This window comes from Sarcophilus harrisii, chromosome 5 (genome assembly GCF_902635505.1).
Source record: "Sarcophilus harrisii chromosome 5, mSarHar1.11, whole genome shotgun sequence".
In the NCBI taxonomy this organism is placed as follows: Eukaryota; Metazoa; Chordata; class Mammalia; order Dasyuromorphia; family Dasyuridae; genus Sarcophilus; species Sarcophilus harrisii.
In genome coordinates this window covers 64335711-64359673 of record NC_045430.1, presented here as the reverse complement: position 1 = coordinate 64359673, position 23963 = coordinate 64335711, and the positions used below count along the sequence as shown (strand labels likewise).

Here is a 23963-nt window from a genome sequence, read left to right as displayed (position 1 = left end):
TTCCACTTTGGAATCATCCTAACTGTTGAAGTTTTCTCCTTATATTAGGCCTTAGTCTGATCTTTACAACTTCTACCTATAATTGCTGACTTCTTGGACTAAGCAGAACAAATATAATCCTTTCACTTACAGTGATAGGCTTCATCATAGGCTTGTCATTTCTAAATTTCCCAGATAACTGTCCCTGTTCTTCCTGCCCATCCTGAGGCCATCATTTCAAGGAAGCACAGCAAAATGGATAGACTGCTGAACTTGAAATTAGAAACACTGAAATTCATATCCAGTCTCCACTACTTAGCACCTGTGAGACGATAGACAAGTCACTTTTCTGAGCCCTACCTTCCTTGAATGTATGACAAGACAGATAATACTTGTAATTTATAGCTCACAAAGTTTTTATGAAGTGCTAGTCGGATAACTGATATAAGTCCTCAGAGTGATATATGAATATCACCTATCATCATTATCATCCTTCATGTCTTTTTTAAAATTCTTTCTTGTTTATCTTGCCTTTCCTAAAATGTGATCTTTAGAATGAAATATGATGTTCTACATGTGGTCTGATCAGGGCAGAATAATGTAGACATTTTCCTTTTTGTAATATAATCTGTCTTTGTGGGTAGGGAGAGGAGAGCTGACATATTCACACTATTGATTGAGCTTAGCAGTGCACTAAAATTGCCAGGTATTTTTCAGATAAAGACTATCTCACCATGACTGTAGTAAGTTTCTAAATGTGCTTTGGCTTGCCAGTTAGACACTCCAAACACTTCTGAAGTCTTTCTTCTGCAGTCATTTGGTTTGCAAAGCAGGAAATGCGAGGCAGCCCAGGAGAATACATCTTGTGTAGTTTTACTCTTGGTGGCTGTCACATTGTTCTAGGAACCAACCTGCCTCTTTATCTCTTGTCACTAGTGACCTACAGGTCTTAATCTCCTTCATCCTATGTCTAGTATTTGTCATTTGGAAGCAGATACTTGACTGCTGTCCTAGAACTATGGGTAAAATTTGGGGGGGATTATTGGATCAAAGGGGGCTCCAATAATGTCTGAGTAAGATAGGTTGATGGTAATATAAGTATTCTGCAGTTTGTGTCTAATGGCAGCAGATGGGGTGGTGGATGGGGAGGGAAGAGGGGGGAAAAAAAGGAAAAAAAGTTACATGATAACTTTATATATTTTAAAAGAATAGCAAGTTATAAATAATATTTGTAGTTTCATATACAATCATCTTTTTTTTTTTTTTTTTCTATTTTCCTGTTATGGAAATACATGTTTTATTTCTTAAGTTTGGATAAAATAAAAAAAATTTTAAAAATAGGTATAATGCAGTGAAATAATTATCCTTGCTTGAAGCCTATATAAAAACATTGTAAAGAGTGCATGATTAAAATTCTGAACCATGTGTCAGAAGATATATATTATAATTATTGGTTTAGCCACTAACATTGAGACATCTTTTCCTTTCTTCACTGATAGAATAAGAATGTTGATTAAATGATCTCTATGAACAATTTCATCTCTATGATATTAAGAGGTAAATAAAAATGATTGTTAGTACTACATTTTAAAAATGAAAAGTTTCACTTGAAAGAAAGCTAATCAGCAAATGTTTTGGAAGTGATTGTGAACTTCTGGCTGAATTCTGGCTGCCTCAAATGCTATTGTCTAAGAACAATTTACTGTGAGTGAACAACTTGGGTAATTTTTTTTTTTTTAAGTTTATTTGAAAAATGATAGCATAACTTTTAGCTGAACTTAACACAACAGAAACATGAAATGTCAGAGACATATGTTAAACACTTTAACTCTACTCAACAATGAGGTGATTTAGGCCAATTCCAATAGACTTGTGATAGAGAGCCATCTGCATCCAGAAAGAGGACTATGGGGACTGAATTTTTGAATCACAGCATAATATTTTCACCTCTTTGTGGTTGTTTGCTTATTTGTTTTTTCTCTTTTTTCCTTTTTAATTTGGTTTTTTTTGTGCAGCATTATAAATACGGAAATATGTTTAGAAGAATTAGACATGTTTAACCTATATCGGATTCCTTGCTATCTATATAGAGAGGTGGGAAAGAGGGAGGGATAAAAATTTGGAACACAAGGTTTTACAAGGGTGAATGGTTTTTGTTTGTTTTTCTGAGGCATTTGAGGTTAAGTGACTTGCCCAGGGTCACTCAGCGAGGAAGTATTAAGTGTCTGAGGCCAAATTTGAACTCAAGTCCCCTGACTTCAGGACTGGTGCTCTATCCACTATGCCACCTACCTTCCCCTACAAGGGTGAATGTTAAACTATCTTTGCATGTATTTTGAAAATAAAAAGTTATTGTTTTTTTAAAAAGTTTCATCAAGAAACTGTTGGAAACTAAGGACTTTACATTGGAAGAAATATTGTAAAATGAACCACAAAGATAATTAATATTGATTGATACATTGTTAGCCAATTGACTCAAAGTCCAAATTTTAAGCTATTTCCTAATATAAGATGAATCTTAGTGGTTTCTAAATATGCTGATGTTCAGAATCTCATCTGAAATTATTTTCATGATCATTGGGAATATTATTATAAGGTTGTTTTAAGTTAAATTTCTGAACAAAAAAAGTTCTTTGAGAGGGATAAATTCTCTTCATTCACCTTTAACTTAATTTCTGCTTTTCCTGTACTAACTCCCTCCTGCACTAGTTTTTCAAAAGTATATCTTATTAGATTCTTAGTATATCCATTTCAGCAGAAACTGAATGATGTTGTGAATCTTGGCAACAAAGTATAACTGTTTGGGAACAAAGGAAATCATTTTTTTTAAAATAAAAGACAAAACCAGATAAGACTAGGTATACCTCAAATATTTATCTTTTACTAGTCAATCAAAAAAAAAACTCACTGAGTTTATGTGGTTGTAGTTTTTGTATAACTGTCAGAAGCAAAACAAGCCTTGGAAATCCCCACAAATACTCACAGGGTAAAATGAGGCTCTGACTCACTGGGAACCTTGTTTCTTCTCCTTTTTTAGCCCTTCTTTAACCTCCCATAGACTTTTCCTCTGTCTCATACCACTCACTTAACTTTTAAAGAAAGCTTTGTCCCTCTTTAGATGGAGACATAAGGAGATGCTAAAGAGATCTGGCAGTTCTTTGAATTTGATAATGTTATGGTTAAACTCTTTATGAGGAAATTATCACTGTGTGTTGTAGGTTCAACTCTCCCGATTGAGTCTAACTTCAGATCCCATTTGGGGTTTTCTTGATAGAGATGCTGGAGTAATTTGCCATTTTCTTTTCCAGCTCATTTTAGAGATGAGGAAACTGAAATAAGTGACTTGCTCAGGTCATACAGCTAGTAAGTGTCTGAGAATGGATTTAAATACAGGAATATGAGTCTTCCTGACTCCAAGACTATCCCTCTATATACTGTGCTATATATAGCTACCCCAAATTTCAAAGATAGGGCTGCAATAATTAGTGCCCAGATAATATTAAGAAGCCTGAAGCAACACCTTTAGCATCACTTTAAGTAGACCTCCTGTAAAGAATTTTAGATAATGTGAAAATGAGACATAATTGGTTGAAATCTGTACCATTGGAAGGAAGACCCACATAAGTGTATGTATGTCATAGTCACTAAAGTCCTGAAATGATCAACTAACATTTACTAAGTGCCTGCATATGATGTTAAGCACCAGGGATATAAAGAAAGAAAGGGGGAAAAGCATTCCTTAACTCTCAAGAACCTCATAGATTAATGGAAGAGATAATATACAAATAGTTGTAGTCAAGCTGGATATATGTACAGATTATATAGAAATAATCTCAGAAGAAATGCACTATGATTAAGGAATTTTGGGGAATGCTCTTGTAGAAGACAAGAGCTAGATTTGTTTTGAATGAAGCACAGGATATAAATAGTGGGAGATGTACTTTATGCCTGGAAAGATCGTATGGAGTCAAGCTTTGAAAGGCATTTACATGCCAAATAGAAGTATTTTATCTTAGAGGCAACAGGAAGCCATTAGAACTTCTTAAGCAGAGTGTTTACAGATAGAAATTTTGTGATCTGGAGAAATTGCTCAACTTTTCCACAGATCTATGAGATTTTGCCCTAGATCTCCTCATTGTCTTCCTTTTATGGGGGAGAATAAATAAAAGGTTTAATTTCTTTCCTTGATACCTGTCCCATGACTTTTTTCACATTATAGTCTTGTTAAGTAATTAACTCTTACATATATTTGATCTAGCAGATGAAATAAGTACCCCTTCCTTGATATTTCATTGTAAATTTAATATATGCTCTTTGAGATAAAATGTTGAGTCGTCAAATTCTCAATAGAAGATACTTAAAGGGTCACCTACTTAAACCTACCTGATTAGTAATCCCCCCTCAACATGGATCCCCTTTTGGAACAGTCCCCCCCTTTTGGAACAGTCCCCATTTCCCTAACCTTGTTCCTGTAACAATAAGAAGCCACTGTATGTAACTCTACCAGAAGTACTTCTCTTGTACTTATTAAAAAGAAAAAGTTATGTCCTTGGGAATCAAGATGGGTCTTTTTTTTTTTTTTTTTAAACCACATTGAATGACCCAGGGATTCCACTGACAAATATTTGGGTCAAATGAGAAGAAGAAAGGCCCCATACTACAATATTTTATATATTACATATATGATACACTACAATATTCAATAGCACCACTCTTTGTAGTAGCAAAGAATTGGAAACACAGTAAATTCCTATTTGGAGGATGACTACATAAGATGGGGTATATAAATGTAATGGGGCATTACTATTCTGTAAGAAATAATGAATGTGATCAATGTAGAGAAAACTGGTAAAATGATACAGATTAGGGAGGAAAAACCCAAGATATTTTACTATAATGTGGCAATGTAAATGGAAAGAACAAGAAGAATGTCAAAGCTGCTGCAAAACCATAAAGCATAGATTTAAGAAGATGCTTCTATTTTTTCTTTTTAGAGGTAAGAGGCTCTGAGTATGAAACACTGCATATATATCAGATATTTTTTGTCATATTTTATTGAATTTTTTATCTTTTAAAAAGATGTTTTTATTGCTACGGAAGAATAATTCTCTGGTAGATGAAGAGGAATACATTGGAAAATGTAGGTGGCCTGAAAAGATTTTATTTTTAAAAAAATTTCAGAAGCTTTAATTTAGTGTGTGTTCTTTTCACCCTGCTTTTCTTTACTTCATATCAGTTCATATAATTTGTAAGTTCATAGATTTTAAAATAAAAAGGACTTTAAAATATATGTTTGAAGCCAAGTCTTTGCCCTTTTCTCTGAATTCTTCCTATTCATATACCATTGTTTGTTTACCTATTTTCTTAAGGGAATATACTTTTTCCCCCCAGAATTTTGCTGCTTCAGAAAGCACTGCTGTTAATATTTGTTTTGTGTAAAAACATCTATCATTGACCACCTTGGCATATATGTTCATAGCCATCTAGCAAACAAAATATGTGTCATATTTGTGTGATTCATGCTCTTTGGCCAAAGTTCCTGGTTTAGAGAAAACAATCTTGGCATCTTCCCTCAAGAATCACACTATTTCTTTTTACAACATAAAGGAAAAGATATCCATTTTCTATAGCATTCAGGCTATATAACATAGAATATTGGACAGATTTTATTTAATCAAAAGAAAAATTTTGATTGATGTTTAAATCTAGAGACATGACAACTGTCATTTTCTCTCCCATGGGTCTCACTTTGGTCAGAGATGTTTAGAATCCTCCAAACTTATAATATTTATCTAGAATTGAAACTACCTTTCAAAATACCTGCGGTCACTAAGAAGGCAAGTAATCCATTCTGTCAGCAAGTCTCACTCCCTGGAGATATACTAGAGTCGTCTTGAATCGGCACAATTTTTAAATTTTCATTGTGAGCATTTATATCTTGGAAATTGGCAAAGGCTACAAATCAGGTCTTGATTTATTGTTTTGCTAATAACCTAGACTTTAAGAAAGTGATGGACAGATTGCTTGCTTAGTGGCTGGTATGGGAGGGAAGGAGAAATATTTGAAACACAAAGTCTTACAAAAATAAATGTTGAAAACTATCTTTACATGTATTTGGGAAAATAAAATACTATTGAGAAATAAATAAAAGGTAAGTGGTGGAGAAAATGTTAATTATGTATATTAAACTTAAAAATATATCTTGTATTTATTTGTTTTTTGGAAAGCCAGCTGTTAAGTATTTATCGGCATACTCTTGGTCCCACCTCCAGGGACCTAAATAATGATACCACTCTGAGATAGTGAAATTATCCTTTAAGAAGGAGGTCATTGGAAAGTCATTAAAAGTCATTAGAAAGTTTACTCCCACTTCCTTATCCCCACCCCAGAATCTTTATAGTCCATACTACTCATAGTTATCAATAAACGTCAAGGTCTCTTTGGGATATCTCCACATCAAGGATCTGTCCCATGCTGCCCTTCAGACATGGTTCATAACTCTCACTTGAATCTCTTTGAATTTACACTTTCTGGAAACAGTTCAACAACATAAAAGACCTACAATTCCATTGTGGGTCCTTTTTTTTCTAAATACTTTTTAACAATAGCATACTTCATAAATTAGTACTACACATTGTCCATTTTTTAAAAATCTTAGTTTTATTGTTTAAATCTGTCTTAACTTTTGTGATTATAATACAATAGAAAGAAAACTGTTCCTGAAGTTAGAGGACCAGGATTCTAATTCTGCTTCTGAAGATGCTTAGCTTTTATGATGCTAGGCAGATCACTTGAGCTCTCTGGGCTTTAGTTTCTTCACCTGTAAATAAAGGAATTGTACTAAATGGCCTCAGAGTTCCTTCTCGTTCTAAATATATATTTTGTGTATGTGTATGTTGTGGACATTTACATATATGCATTTGCTTTGTTTATGCTGCATCAATTCATATTGCTCATGTTTCTTTAAAATATTTTACATTTAACATAAAACTTATATGTAAAATATTGAACATTAATAAAACCCACTAAAATTGTCTAACTTTACACGTATTGTATACAGATCATAATTTTTCAGTTATACCTAAGTCCTTATCAGGATTCTTTGCCAGTTCTTACTCATTTTTTCCCCTTAATTCCTAATTAATGTGTATTCCATTTTCTGGTTCTGATTCCTTACTTTGCATTATTTCATAATAAAACCATTTCATAATGGATTTTCTCAATTTCTTTTCTTTGCTCTTATTGATCTTAATTATACCACAGCATTACGTTGGTATACCACAATTTATTTAGCCATTCCCTGTTAAACATTTAGATTGTTTGGAAGTATGATTGTCATCATATCATTATACTTAATCTAAACTGATAACTTTTTAAATAACATTTGTAGGGGTCATTTTCCATATTTTTCTGACTTATTTTTATCGGTCGTTTTTTATGGGGTACTAGTATTCCATCATATTTGTATGCCATCATTTGTTCAGTCATTCCTCATCACTGGGCTGAATTTACCCCCAACTTTTTTTTTTTTTTTAAATAAATAAATATATATGTATGAGAGATCTATAAATAGATATTCCCATAGTTAAGTCTTTCTTTATCAGTAAAAACTCCATTGGAAGTATAAATATCTACAGTGGAATTACAGGGGCAAAGAGTATAAAGATTTGGTCACTTTTCTTGTATAATCCTAAATTGTTTTCCAAAATCATTTTTTCAGCAGTGAATTAATGTACTCGTTTTCCTGCATCCCTCCAGATATGACATTTTTCAATGTTTTGCCATTTTTGCCAGTTTGATAGATTTCCTTGAGTTGTTTTATTTTAATTTACTTTTCTCTGCTTAGTAAATATTATTATCTATTTTTTGTTACTATTAGCACTTATGCTTGTTGGTAGTTTGTATTTCCTTTAAACACTGTTGAGCATTGTTGACCACTATTCTGGGGGAAAATAGCTCTTAAACCTGTAGAATCCTGAAGATTTTGGATGTCACTCTATCAGAGATGTTTCATGAAAATATTTATACTTAGTCGATATCTCGTCTTCTTGTTCTGGCTTCATCCATTTTTGCAAAAGCTTTTTATTTATATTTAATCGAAGTAGAACCATCTTCTGGATTTGCATTTTGCCTTCTTTCTCTAATACTTATGAATAGTTTTCTTACATAATTTCCTTGATACTTTTGTTTCTTCATATTTTTATGAGAGACTAATAATTCTCAGATTGTCTTGAGTTCAGCCTTCCAGCTCTTATTACTTTGGTCCATAGGGTTCTCGGACATCTTCTAGCATTTCTTATATTATTATATCTTATAGCATTTCTTAAAATTCTTATCTGTTCTAAATTGTCTTGTTCTGCTCAAATCTCTCTACACATCATAGTCCATAGCTTCATTCAGATTTCCTCTTTTCTACTTCATCAGTTTTCCTGTTCACCTTTATAAATTCTTTTTTTCATTGATCTTAATAACAGATCTTAACTCTTACTGTTGTTCTAAGACTCTCCAGTGTGCCTAAATTTGGCCTTTAAGAGGTGTGGTTGATATTAGTCTTTTTCTTTCCTTCTGGAGATTTATTTTCTTTAACCTCTAAAATTTATTCAAATTCTATTATCATTATTATTTTGTTGACATTTTTCTTCCTTCCCTTATTTCTATTCTGTTTTTCCCAATAACTTTTCCTTTTCTTTTTGTTCTTTGTTTGTTTGCCTCCATCTGTCTCTTGTTTGAGTTTGTCAATCCATTATCTTTCTTAGCAGCTCTTGACTTGGCTTCAGGGAAGCAACAAAATGGGAAAGTTCCTGGACCAGATGGTTCCCTGCAGTCCTCTGAATGTGCTACCCCTCCAGGTAGCATCTATCCTCAATGCACTTTTCCATCTCTAGTTCTTGTTCTATTGTGGTTCTGTTTTTTTCCTTAAGAAAAGTTCAAGGGAATAGTCTATTCACATGACCTGGATATGAATGTTATTCACACTAAACCAAAGGGCTTTAAAGACTGGTTAAAGATTCAGGAAGACCATGCCAAGACTCTTCCTGGGCACAACTTTTACTGATGGCTAATTGGTGAACCATCTGTAGCCAATTGTTCTGACAGGGGAATCAGGAAGCCTTGTGGTCACTGTAATGCTGTCAGCACTTTTTAGTTCCAGTATTAAGAACATTTTCAGGTAACAGGTGAACTTATTTGGTTAACACCTGGTCTATTTCTTATCACTAGCTCTCACTAATGATGGTATATGTCATGTTTATATAACAGTACTAGCCAGGTGCTATTAGAAGTACTCTCCTAATATTCTTCAGAAGGTGATTATAGGATATTATAGAGGCAGGGATGTTTCAGGTGGATGATACACACTACTTGTATAAAACTGCATTGGGGGAAAGGGGATGCTTTTTTAGGAGTGAAAGATAAAAAGAGTAAGAAACATTTAAAGCTGTAGAGGTGCACAAGAGAATTGTAGAGACCACCATCACTATCAATTCTTCTAGTGGACAAAATGGAGTAGTGTTATGAAATCTTTGGTCTCTACAGACTTGAGAATAACACTTTCAAAAAATTAGAATTGGTTCCATGTATATCAAAATGCCAGTACTTTTCATGTTAGCAAAAAACAATTGTAAATAAAGTGGCTATTTCCATTGATTGTAAAATGGCTGAATAGATTGTGGTGCATGAATGTAGTGGCAACACATAAAATATATATGTGTAAAAGCATATATAAAATGACTGCTAAATAAAGAGAAAATTATGAAATTAAGTGGCATTTTGAACAACTAGTAATGACCAATCTTGGACACAAAGAATAGAAAAAAATGAAACATAACTTTCTCCTTTTTTGCAGTAACTAATTTTAGCTTACTGTTTTGATTGTATGTGTTTATTTTTTATTACAAGGAAAAGGTCAACCTAGGAATTGGAATTATATACAGAAATGACTAATATAGAACAAGGCAAAAGTAAATAAAAAGTACTTTTAAGAAGGCAATTGTTTAAAATCTAGAATCGCCTCCTAGAAGACATTATAAAACTCAAATCTATTGACTTTCTTTTTCTTTTCTTTTGCTTTTGATAGATTAATGTAGGTATCAGGACAACACAACTGCCTCCTCCCCTTATGCAGGGGTTACCAAGAGTGTGGAAGCATGGAGGAAAGTCGGAATGAGAAGACAAATGAAGCTCATATTCTCTTTGACCGATTTGTCCAGGCCAGCACCTGTAAAGGAACACTAAAAGCTTTCCAAGAGCTTTGTGACTATTTGGAGCTGAAGCCCAAGGACTATCGTTCCTTCTACCACAAGCTCAAGTCCAAGCTTAACTACTGGAAAGCCAAAGCCCTCTGGGCAAAACTGGATAAACGGGGTAGCCACAAAGACTACAGAAAGGGAAAAGTGTGCACTAACACCAAGGTAATAGTTGTTTTCTATACCAGCATACATGGTCACAGGCTTAAGGGTTTAGAATGGATTTCACAGAGAAGAATTGGTTTTGAAAGCTGAATGAGGTTTACATAGATTTCGTCAACAACCTAATGTGAAAAAAGACTTATTTCTTTGTTCAAAAATCAGGTGTCTATTGGGGACCATTCCTTTATGTTAATAGTTTCCTGGAGCTCAGTTATCCAAGCCAACAACTCATAATGATGTGACCTATGTATAGATTAAGATCTTAATGTGTAATTTTCTCTTGGAAAGAGCATTTCCTTCAACTAGGTGGAAAAAAAAAAATCTGTCATCCTGAGCCAGAAGTAAACAAGTATAATATGAAAAGTGTATTTCCTGTTTTCCCCTCCCATATTTCATAAATATTTTTATTTTCCTCTTAGTCATATTATGTGGACATATATTGTAAATATTTATTTTTAAGGCAGTCCATAGCTGCTTTTGTTACATTTTGAAAAAGCTGGTAGGTATGTGAAATTACATGTGGACAATATACCATGGAAGTCCAACAGACAATTCTTTTTTTTTTTGTGGTAGTAGGTAAAATTTCAGTGCATTGGGTGTCCGTGAACATATTCCTAAAAAAGATTCTGCCAAAACGCATTATATTTGTCATGTCTCTCATTATTGTTCAGCCTTTGTATACCTGCTAAGTCAAACAGCTGGGTCTCTTCCAGGATGCGCATCTGAAAGAGCTATAGAATCTTGGCCGAGCTTTTAAAATGAGAACTTAGAAAAGTAAGGTTTCTTTCAAATTTGAGTTTAGAATTCTGTTCAGAAGGAAAAAAGCCCTAATAACCTCTGTTTGGATCTTGAAATTATCCTCCTGAGGATACTTCAGAGCTATGTAGTAGAAAATCTTATGTTTTGAGCCTCTCCATTACTAGGATCTCCAAGGCTCAGTATTTCAAGACCTGGAAATTTTTTTTTTTAATTTGCATTCCTGCTTATACATTCACTGCTTATACTGGACCATTATGTATTGGTCAGTGGAATATTGTCTTGCATTTATTTGAGGTTTATACATAGAACTATTAAGCAAGTAGGCTGTTGACCCTTTTGTTGATACACAGTACTTAGAATTGCATCCATCTCTTATGATCTAGGTTATATTCTGTGGAAATCTTGTTCCAGAGGGGAATGTTGAAAGGAATTATTTCAGAAAACTTTGGAAGGCTTGTCTGTCTTTCCTCTCCCGTTCACCCCCCAAATTGGCGGTGGGAGTGGTAGGAAGAAGAGCTAGCAGCAGGTTGCCTAAGAAAAGACAAAGAAAAAAGATGGCCACTGAAACATTTTTTTAAAATGCATAAAAATAAACAGAAGGAATGACAAATGGGACAGCTTCGGAATGTTAATTTTTTTGCATTTTTATTGTTACAATATACTTACAGAAAAAGCTCCCCGCATTTAAGAAAAATTCAGTTATACAAGTAGTCTTGTTTTTCTGTTCTCCTTTATGGAAATGCTCATTTTATTTGGTGTTTATGTTCAAAATGAAAAAAGAAGTGGAAGAAAAAGTAAATGGGCAGTGTTCTTTGGGTGGGAGTTGTGAAATTGTGAATCTGTTATATAAAGGTGCATTATCTCCAGAGGTGCTTCTCTTGCCCTAACAGTAGCTGTGTGTTTCAGTGTCTCATCATTGGAGCTGGGCCTTGTGGCCTTCGCACAGCCATTGACTTGTCCTTCCTGGGAGCCAAGGTGGTGGTCATTGAGAAGCGGGATGCCTTCTCCCGCAACAACGTCCTGCATCTCTGGCCATTTACCATACATGACCTGAGGGGTCTGGGTGCCAAGAAGTTCTATGGCAAGTTCTGCGCTGGGGCCATTGACCACATCAGTAAGTGACATGGAGTCTCCAGAACGTGTCTTCCAGAGCTTTTCATCTTGTTTTGGTAGCAAGGAACAGTGGGCGCCTTGGAAGAGTTCTACCCTGTAACTCAATTTATCCGGTGGTGGTGGTGACATTGCATGCATCCCAATTAATTCTAAATCAATTTGTCCTTGAGTTTCTAAGGTAGTTGCAACAATGCAAAAGTAGAAGTAAAAGTAGCCCATCTGGAATGATTTGGAACCAGAGGCTATCTGGATTATGCTCTTGATTCCAAGGCAGTTTTATTTAAGGAGTCCTTGAATGCACCCAAATGTTCTTTTGTATGGAAACTCCATAACCTCTGTACAAGGGCAGGCGATGGCTTTAAACACATGTACAATTTTGTACAACGTTGTCCAGTACCTACAATTTTCCACTGGCTAGAGAAATTATTTCTCTGCTAGACTAGAATCTGTAGTGTCTTGGATATATATAGCAGTCTACAAATAAAATATATAATAACAGGGGATGAAATTGCCATTTTGAGAATACTTATTCAAGAGGGTGGCAGCTCTAGGCAGTTGAAAAAGAAAAGCTATTTTGTAGTAAGATATATCTGAGCTTCTAAAAAATTATATATGCTATAGGCTATATTGGTTTTAGAAAAGGAACTTAGGTGAATTAATTGAACAAATCTGTCTGCCTGTTTTCTGTCATATTTTATTTGATTGGCAATATTATAATAGTGCAAAAGAGGAAGACCTAGATTCAAATTCTGGCTCAAATATTTGATAGCAATGGCAAGTCCTGTGCTCTTTATATCATTTCTCTCATTTGTAAAATGGAAATAATTTCTCTACCTTTATCACAAAATTATTTTCAAAAAGTGCTTATTAGACCTTCAAGTGCTATATAAAAGTGGACTACCATCACTTTTCCTGCCAGTAAACAATGGCTAAAAAGCGAGTTAGATAACGTAAATGACTTTAGGAGGTTCATTTCAATCTAAACATTACTAACTTTTCCAGATAGTTTTTCAACTTTCTTTAAAATTTTCTTCTCCCAAGTCTTTCAAGTAATCCATCTTTTTTGTCACTTAATCAGTCCAGGGGACGTCAATATTGAGCAGCACTTGATAGTGATTTCAAAAAGATAGTGTGGTAAGCAATGGAATGGAAAAAGCTTAGAATTGAGAATTTACAAGATGATCCTCCCAGCTTTGCTATTAACTGTCTGTATGATCTTTGGTACTATAACATTTTCATCAGTAAAATAGAGGTGATGTACCTGAAAAGTAAGTAGGACAAATGTTGAGAAAAATAAGAAAACAAACTTAAAAGGTGGGCACTTTGTAAAAATAATTGCATGGTGGTATTATTTTAGAGAAATTTATTAAAGAGATTATTTCCAGCCTGATAGCCCAGCATTTAGGATCAAATTCAAAATTACTCTTACTACTGATAATTTATATTTGTTAATGCATCATGGACTAACCAGACACATTTTTTCAATTCAGCAGTCACAAAAATCCCATGAGGTGAAGCTAAAGAATGTAATCCCATGTTATAGTTCAAAAACTGAAGCTAAGACAGATTAAGTGATTTGCTCAGAGTCTTATGGAAAATAATGGCAGAGCTACCAGTAAACACCCACTTCTTCCGGCTCCTTGTATAATGCTTTTTATCTTTCACTGTGTTGCCTCTCTTTGCAAGGAACTTTACTAGGCACTATTGGCAACAGGAAAAATTATAAGACATAGTTCTAATCTTCTAAGAAATTCATAAATTATTTATCTTGGTCATCTATTTAAAGTTTTCCCTCACAGACTGTTGGGGAAGACCTTGCTATATAACCTTGAGGAAATGATTTAATTAATAGTCCATAAGTATGGGGTATACGTTCCTCTGGGCAAAATTTGGAATTGAATTATGCTCCTCCTTATTTTATAGAAATGTTGTAAAGATAAATGAAATAATTGTTTAGATAAACCTTTTGTAGAAAAAAAGTACTTTGTAATTCTATAGGAGTATAATAATTAATGCTTATTATGTGAGACTGTCAACATATATATATATATTATCTATCTTACCTTATTCAGATGTGGCATTCTTCCTCTTTTGCCAAGATGGTACCCAGAGTAAGGAACTAAGTCTCTCCACTTTTTTTCTCTATCTTCCTTATGGAAGGAGAGGGAGATAGGAAAGCTGTTGATTGGCCAGATCTATAACCATTGCATCAAAGAGAGTTTGGATCTGTCTGGAGGGCTGATACAGGAACGTATTTCCCTGTAGTTTGTTATTTGCCCTTGACTGCTACAGGATATGACTTAGAAAATGTTTTCCTCCAGTGCAGGCCTTGAGAATATAAAGTCAAAAGTGGGTGAGGGACTTGAAGAGATGTTTTTGAGTGGAACCCTCTTTTCTTTTTAGCTTTGCTTAAAGATGTTTTTGAATGTATCCCTGTCTTTATCCTATAGGCATCCGACAGCTCCAGCTAATCCTTTTGAAGGTTGCCTTGATTCTTGGCATTGAAATCCATGTCAATGTGGAATTCCAGGGGCTTGTATATCCCCCTGAGGACCAAGAAAATGAACGTAAGTTGGAGCAAATCTATTGGGGGCTCGTAGAGAGTAGAAAAATGGATGAGAGGAGATGGAGTCAAAGGGAAAAGCTTAGAAGATTACAGGTTTCAGAATAAGAACATTTAGATTTCTCATGTGTATTGATTTTTGTATTACCTGGGGATTTTTGGATTTGAAAAGAAGGCACTGGGAGTTACTTAAAAGCTTACTAAATAGTAAGTGTTGTAGTTCCTCCTTTATGAGTTTTCTTAAGGATTTCTCTTCTAGAATTTGTCACACATGATTCTTCCAAGTTGATTCAAATACTGTATATTTGTTTTGATATTCTTTGTGTCTAGCATACTCAGAAATTAGAAGATAATTCTATATAGTAATTTTGTAGCCTCATTTGTATGATACAGAGCTGAGGCAATGTTCATTTGAATTTGCTCCACAGGAATAGGTTGGCGGGCACAGGTACACCCCAAAACACATCCTGTATCAGAGTATGAATTTGAAGTGATCATTGGAGGGGATGGCAGGAGAAACACCTTAGAAGGTACTAAATATACATATATTGACATATTCCCCCCCCCCCCCCCATGTGCTTTTCATGGACATAAATGTTTTAAATGCCTAAGTGTTATGAAAGTTTCTTGTCTGATATACTTCATCCATTTATTTTCTGATTGCGTGTGTGTGTGTGTATATGTATGTATGTGTAGCAGCTGCTTTAAAACTTAATAAATTACATTCCATGACAATTGTTTTCTTTTCCTTCCCTCTCTCTCCACGACCTCATCCCCTCCCCACCACCCAAGGAATTCATTTTTGGGGTATTTAGAAATCTCATTTAAGGTCCAAGTGGAAGAGGGCAGGCTACTTATGTTGTTCATCACCTTAGCAGTAGCAACACTATCAAGTCATAGTTCACAGTATTGTTATTAAAATCAAACGATAAATTAAGTAACTACATCTCACCTGATGCTCTTGTCCTGAGTGATGGATGCTTTCCTGAATATTGGTTTTCTTTTGCAGTTGGAAGGAGAGTTTGACAAGTTTTTCTTCCTTCTCATCCACCTGACCTTCATCCTGTTATGTCTTACCTTTCTCATTTGAATTGATCATTTTAACAACACTTCTCTGGGAAACTTTATTTTTCTCTAGGGTTTCGTCGGAAAGAATTTCGAGGCAAGTTGGCCATTGCCATCACAGCAAATTTCATTAACCGCCATACCACAGCAGAAGCCAAAGTAGAAGAAATCAGTGGTGTGGCTTTCATATTCAATCAGAAGTTCTTTCAGGAACTTCGTGAAGCTACAGGTTGGTGATAGATGTTGTAATCCTGGACAAAGTTATAAATACAAACACCCATTTTAGGTGTAGAGATAAGCAAGGAAATGGGAGGTAGTTGAGTAAAACAATAAAATTCTAAATATGACTTGTGATTTTTCTGGAGCACATCTCATCATTCCTTGTTTGCCTCTAGGCTAAAGTATAAACTTTTGTTTGACTTTTAAGTCCTACCTACCTTTCCAGTATGCTGCCTGCATTCAAACTGCCTTGTATTTATTTTATGTACATACTTTAATTATATAGATACTGTCTAATACGCCTCCCCAACCAAAGGACTGTTCCGGGGTTATTTAAGAGCAGAGACTATTTTTAGGGCTGTTATGAGGATCAAATGAAACAATTTATGTAAAGTATTTGGAAATACACAAACACACACACACACACACACACACACACACACATACATACATTACAGTGATCTCTGTGGGCTATCACTAATATTATCTGTTTTTGTTTTTTTTTTTCTGAATATTTCCCAATTACATTTTAATGTGGTTTTATACCCACACTAAAGTGTGCTACACACCATATCCATGATTGTAGGGATTTTATTCTCTTTCAGCATTTGGCACAGTACTTTGGCCAGAATAGACAATTAATAGAGATTTGTTGGATTAAATTGATTTTATATAAACTACAGTTTTTTTTGTTATAGTGTTTCTTCTTTTTTCACTATGGTGAACTTGGTTTCTCTCTAGCACCTATATATAGCACCTTAAAAATCACTGGACTAAAAGGTGATTTAATCTACTCTCTGCCATCTAGCTAGCACATAAATCTTTAGTTTTCCTAATTGGATGATTCTCTGTACTTCCCATTGAGACTGAAATCTTTGTTTCTTCTAAAGTCTTCATACAGTTTAAAGCCATTCCTTTTTTTATTTTTTCTCTTTCCTTAAGTTAAATTTCTTCTTTTTACATTCATTTCTCCTCAGTTCTCTGAGGGTCCATATACAGTCATGTTTAATGATGTTTGGGAAAACAGCTAAATGTATACATTTGTCTCAATACAGGTATTGATTTGGAGAACATTGTCTACTACAAAGATGACACACACTACTTTGTTATGACAGCCAAAAAGCAGAGTTTATTAGATAAAGGAGTGATATTACACGTGAGTTAAGTTTCTTTTAAAATACTTTCCTTTTACACTGAGTACTTTCTGGAAATATTTACCAGGGGACTGAATTATATGATTGTTTTAGTTCCTAACTCCACTACCTTCCAAGAAAAATTAAGTCATCCAACCCTATCACCTGGAATAATGAGCTTTTCTTTTAGTGCTGTGTTAATAACAATGTTAAGCCATTGGATGATGACTTAATTTGACGTTGCAGAGAATTCTGTTTTATGGGGCACAGCAGATTTGACATAAAAGAGATGTTAGCACTATAACTGGCTCATTAAAAGTATGGGTGTTGTTCTGTACTTATTATATATGTTTTTATCCAGATTACCCTAGAGCATAGGCCAGATAGTGATAAATTCATCTCGAGAAAAATTTGGTCATTCTTACTCAAGAACAACTACCCAGAATATATCTTCCTATGTTTAATCTAAAGTCTTCCAGATGATTAAGTATATGAGCCTTGCCTTCAGATGATCTCTGAAATGCCAGATCCCATTTGGCTTGAATAGTTGATGTCCTCTTATTAATAACCTTAGAACTGGGGCAAATCCTACAAAAGGAAATCTTTCCTCAGTGTGTCAGAATCTTGGGGACCCACTATTGCTGCATGAAGAGAAAGAGAAGTTAAGAGACACTTAGTATTGATCCAGGTTTATTCTCACTCTTCTGTTCTCACTAGAAACTGGCAGATGTATTTTAAGTAGTTCTTTGTGTTTGTGGGGTAAAAGTACATGATGAATTTCAGTTTAGTTTAAGGGACACTCCTGTTCCCTTTTCTGAGGAAAGAGTAAGTTGGAAAATGATAGACATAAACACATAGCATAATTGTTCCTTTTTGCTCCCAAATCTGGCCCTTGGTTAGTTTACCTTTCCTTCATCCTAATGGATATGAAGAAAAACAATACACTTAGACATAAGCAGTGTATTCCTTATTTGTTTCTTAATGCCTGGGCTGCTGTTTGTCGTCTGTATCTGTCAAATTGGTATACCAAGAAATCGGGACTCATTTTAGACCTCCTATCTTAGACAGACTGTATTTAGTTAAAGGAAATACATAGGAACAATTTTAGTATTTTAAGACCCGATTTACTTTTCCTAGAAGGCAAGCAGGGATTATGCCATATGTATATTCTGACAAGCCTCCTGCAGGATCGCATTCATTAGTGATCAAATAGTTTCCAAGACAAACTTGAATGTTTCTCTTTTGGCTTTTAATGTTTTATAAATAAATGTTATTACTGGTACTTTGGACCTTTAGGGCCTACTTCAATAAAATAGGAAATATCAGTGCTACTATTCAAATCCTATAATTTCATCATAAGGGAAAGAATGTCTAATGCTGTTTTATAGAAACTTAGTTCTTTCATTGTTTTTTCCTTGAAGATGGATTTCTCTGGGCTCTATCACAATTTAAGTTTCATTAATTGTGTTGAATACATTTTTTTCTATTTGCAATGTGTCACTTCTCGTTAATCTAAACTACTGTTGCTGCCCATCTTAAAGACTAAAATCTTTCTAAAATTTTAGGCTATATTTGAGATAGATAGGTCACTAGGTTGTGATAATTTAGGTGGTTTTGATTGCAAAGTGATGCCCCATTGTAGAGCTTTTGTAAGCTCAAAGGATTAGAAACATCCATTTAAATTTTTTTCTTGATAGTTATATTTTTACATTACTTTTCTGTTTTATATATTTCCCCCTTCTTACCCAGAATGTCATCCCATATAACAAAGAATCTCAAAGGAAAAAACCTGTTCTAAATAAAACATCAACTGAATCTTGTTTTAATTAAAGCTTTCCAGGCTTTTCTGAAATCATCATAATTTTTTTTTTAATTTTGAAATTATTTTATTTCCTTTTTTTTTTTTTTTTTTTTTAAAGCTTTTTATTTTCAAAACACATGCATGGATATCAGCATTGACTCTTGAAAAATCTTGTTTCAAATTTTCTCTCCCTTCTTCCTCTCCCCTCGCCTTGATGGCAAGTAATCCAATATATGTTAAACATATTAAAATATATGTTAAATCCAATATATCTATACATATTCATACAATTTATCTTGCTGCACAAGAAAAATTAGATCAAAAAGGAAAAAAAACAATGAGAAAGAAAACAAAAAATACAAGCAAACAACAACAAAAAAGGGTGGAAATTCTATGTTGTGACCCACACTCATTTCCCTCAGTCCTGGGTGTAGATGTCTCTTTTCATCACAAGGACATTGGAACTGGCTTCAATCATCTCAATGCCATCAGCTGAATTTGGTAGAATATGCAATGTATGTTCTGCTTTCTTCATCATTCTCATCACTCTTCCACTCCCATTCTTCCCCCCCCCCCCAAAAAAAAAAAAAAAAAAGTAAGAGAGCGGGGGAAAAAGGAGACAGGTGTATTTCCTCATCTTAGACATTAAGCTTGGTTATGGTTACACACCATTCAGTTTTGGAGTTTTGTTATAGTCATCATGTATGTTCTTGGTTCTTAAATAGTTTGCATCTTGTTCATGCCTTTCCATTCTTCTCTGAATTATCCATATTTGCCCCTTCAGTTATTTTCATGCATCACAATTTAAAAAAATTTAATTCTCTACTTGAGTTCTCATCATGAACCTCTTCTCTATTGGGAGACAGGACTATGCTGACACAGAACTCTTGTTATCTCGGGAGAATGTAGACCAGGAGGCTCTGCTGAGCTACGCCAGGGAAGCTGCTGACTTCTCTACCAATCAGCAACTGCCATCATTGGACTTTGCCATCAATCACTATGGGCAACCAGATGTGGCCATGTTTGACTTTACCTGCATGTATGCATCAGAGAATGCAGCCCTGGTTCGGGAACAGAACGGCCATCAGTTATTGGTGGCCCTGGTTGGGGATAGTCTACTTGAGGTAAGCCTGAAGGAAATTGATGTTTATCATGTCTAATGACCTCATCTGTGATCTTTTTTTTTTTTTTTTTTTCGGCTATGAGAAACTGAGGCAAATACACTTAAGTGAATTGCTCAGAGTCAAATAGCTATTAAGTGTGTGAGGCTGGATTTTACTTGAAGATGAATCTTTTTCATTTTATAGGGTATACTATAGAATGAGCCATAGTTATTCATAGATATGTGTAGCTATATAGTTAGATCCATAGTTAGAGATAAGAAGTTTTTATTTATCATAATAGCTAAATTTGTTGTCCATTTTCCCTTTTTAACTTATTTTCCTTTCTCTCTTTTTCTATACTTTGCTCACCCCCTACTCGCCCAAAAAACCTTTTATACAGCCTTTTTGGCCAATGGGAACTGGAATAGCCCGAGGCTTTCTAGCTGCTATGGACTCAGCCTGGATGGTCCGAAGCTGGTCTCTAGGAATTAGTCCTCTGGAGGTTCTAGCAGAAAGGTAATAGAAATGGGTATACTCCTGTTTGAATACTGAGAATGCAAGTGTGTTAACTTTTTTCTTGGCAACCACATAAGTTTCTATGAATTTAATTGTCACTTTTACCCAGAGGACTCCCAGATTCATGTCCAGTTCTAGTCTCTCTCCCAAACATCAGTCCTACATCAATTACTTCTTGGATAATTATTTCACACTGGATGTTCCCAAGACCATCTTATAGTCAACATATCTAAAACTTTTCCCATCTTCTTTCAAACTTTCAAGGGCCACATTCTTTCAGCATCTCAAGCTTGTAGAAATTATTATTGACTGTTTGTTTTCTCTTACCCCACATATGTGCTCATTTGCCATTTCTTTCTTTGCAGCATCTCTCACAACAGAACTTCTTTCTCTACTTGCACACCTAACTAGCTTAGTTCAGCTGCTCATCATCTCTTGCCTAGATTATTGTAACACTTCCCTAATTGATCTCCCAGAATGAAGTCTTTCATAACCTCTCTTCACTTCTCACAAGGCTGCCAAACTAATTTTCTTCATACAGATCTGACCATGTCAATACTCTGCTCCCCAGCTTCTTAAACTGTGATTCATGACTTCATGAGGTTTCATAACTGAATATGGGAGGTTTGGAAATTATGATTTATTATCAACAAATGTTTGACTTATATACACCTATTTTGTATATCTATATACTCAGAGTCATGTAAAAATTTCTTAGGTGAAAAGAGGTTGCAAGTGGAAAAAGTTTAAGAAGCCTTGCCCTATTCAGCCAATTCCACTGTCTTCCTCTCCCCTTGTGAAGAAACTTCTATTTAGTTTTTAAAGCCCTACATAGTCTAGACCAGGGGTCCTCAAACTACGGCCACGGGCCAGATGCGGAAGCTGAGGATGATTATCCCCCTCACCCAGGGCTATGAAGTTTCTTTATTTAAAGGCCCACAAAACAAAGTTTTTGTGTTTACTATAGTCCGGCCCTCCGACAGTTTGAGGGACAGTGAATTGGCCCCCTATTTAAAAAGTTTGAGGACCCCTGGCCTAGACCCAAGCTACCTTTCCAACTTTATTAAATATCATTACCACCACATACACACACACACACACACACACACACACACACACACAGAGTCACTCACTGTACCATTCACCCACCACCCATCACCTCCACATATACTCTCCAACTCCCTCAGATTGGCCATCCTGTGTTACTCACTTAGACTTCATCTTGCTTTGCACTACCTATCTCATATGCCCGGATGCTCGCCTTTGGGTTCCTTTATTCCTGGGAGATGTAATCCATACACTATCATCTGCAGAAAACTTCTGATCCATCTGTTAGTGGCTTCCCTCCCAGACCATCTTGATTTTAGCTATTTTGCTTACACATTCACTTTATACTGAGTAAATATACATACATATATGGATTAGCCTTTTATTTTTACTGTATATATTTTTATATGTGCTTTTCTCCCCCATTAGAATGTAAGCTCATTAGAAGTTCATTTTTTGTACTTGTATACTCGGCACCAAGCACACTGTTTGGTATATAGTAGGCATCTAATAAATATTAATTAATTCAGCTTGGATTCTGACATTTAATTATCTATTATCACTTAAAAACACCTTTTTTTTTTTTTTTTCTGAATTTTTCTCCTGTAACACAAAGGAAAGGAAAGGTTATTTTGTGACCTGTTAGAATCAGAAGGAACCTGATAAGTCTAGTTCAAACCACCATTTTTGCCTGTAGATCAGCATTAAGGGAGGATAATTCTACTGTATAATTGACAGATGGTACTTGGGTCTTTTGTGATAACATTAAGAGACTAAATACTTAATTAATTGACTTTATCATTAGAATCAAGATCTCATTCTTGCCCTAAGCAGTGGAATCTATGCTTGTTCTCACTGGCCAATAGCTAACCAATTCCACATGTCATTAAAGTGAATCAGGAAAGCAAGAAATGTTACATGATTTGGAGAAATTTGACAATAAAATTTTTTGCTGTGTCTTTCAGATGTAACCTTTAGTACTTAAGGTAGAAAAGTAAATGTGTATTGCTGATATTATGTCAGCTCTTTTGAATAATATTCATATGTGATATTGCAGGGAAAGCATTTATAGGTTGCTGCCTCAGACCACTCCTGAGAATGTGAGTAAAAACTTTAGCCGTTACAGCATCGATCCTGTCACCAGGTATCCCAATATCAATGTCAACTTCCTGCGGCCAAACCAGGTAAGGTCCATTTAGTCAGCCTTCCTCTGATCTCGGTTTTATGATAGTTCTGAGCTGATCTGTTGACATCTGTCTCAATAAAATATAATATGATTTTTTTTTTGGTACAAATCTCTGATTTCACCATAAGGGGACCTGATGATATGAAAACACTCTCCATTTGTAAAAATATTTTTAGGAGTCTAAAAGCTTTGTTATATTATCTCCTACTGCCTTATGATATTCTTCCATGACATTTCATTTAGCATATGGATTAATTGCCATTGCTGATGGCAGTATCAAAACTACAATCCAGTTCTCTGACTCAGTCCCCTGCCTTGTTGTTTCTCCTTATTATATAGTAGCATTAATTCTTGAGTCATGAATCTGGCTTTTTTTTCCAAAAGTAGAAATACCTCTTACCCAAAGTTTAAATTTTGGGATCTGTCTCTTTACCTTCTGCCTTTTTGTTTAGGGAATTCAGTCTCCTCTTTCTATAGAAGGCAAGGAATTCCCTTATAGGAAGTTGTTTTATGATATATCCCAATTGCACTGTGGTTTTTCTGTATCATGACTAAGGATGTGTGAATTTTAAATGCTTGGTAGTAGAGTTAAATGCAGCACAGTGCACCAAAACTTACGGAATCTTTTCTGTTCTTCTCAAAAATTAGTGTTTTGGGTTTTTTTTGTATTTTGATTTTTAATAAAAGTTATTGAAAAAAGTAGAATATGAATAGTAGGAGGTGGGATTTTAGCATCTTAGTTTCTTTCTAAGCAATCTATTGTGCTAATAACTAGAGATTATTCTCTTTCAGGTGCTTCATTTATATGACACAGGAGAACTGAAAGATGTTCACTTGGAAATGGAGAATCTGGTGAATTCCCAAGTCACACCAAAGCTTACCCGAAATGGTAAGTTCAAGCAATGGCTTCCCCAAGTGGTATTTATTCAGGGTTAAGTTAATTCAATTAAGTACACTGAGACAGCATGGCCTGTTGAATACAAAGCTGATTCTGGAGTCAGGGAAACCTTAGTTCAGTTTCCCCTCTGACTTGGATTAGCCAGATGACATTGAACAAAGTCATTGAATCTGTA

The 23963-nt window shown here is 34.8% G+C and overlaps 1 protein-coding gene across 3 annotated transcripts in view; it reads left to right on the top strand.

The window, feature by feature from the left end:
- MICAL3 (microtubule associated monooxygenase, calponin and LIM domain containing 3) overlaps positions 1–23963 on the top strand; it is a 252128-nt gene that overhangs the window by 97058 nt on the left and 131107 nt on the right. For all 3 annotated transcript variants that reach the window (XM_031939707.1, XM_031939708.1, XM_031939709.1), the window contains exons 3-12: positions 10055–10388; positions 12051–12258; positions 14708–14824; positions 15249–15350; positions 15959–16114; positions 17160–17260; positions 19905–20162; positions 20542–20657; positions 22762–22888; positions 23683–23779. In XM_031939707.1, coding sequence (XP_031795567.1) covers positions 10125–10388; positions 12051–12258; positions 14708–14824; positions 15249–15350; positions 15959–16114; positions 17160–17260; positions 19905–20162; positions 20542–20657; positions 22762–22888; positions 23683–23779 — 1546 coding nt within the window. In that variant the 5' untranslated portion in view covers positions 10055–10124. The remainder of the gene's footprint in view (positions 1–10054; positions 10389–12050; positions 12259–14707; positions 14825–15248; positions 15351–15958; positions 16115–17159; positions 17261–19904; positions 20163–20541; positions 20658–22761; positions 22889–23682; positions 23780–23963) is intronic.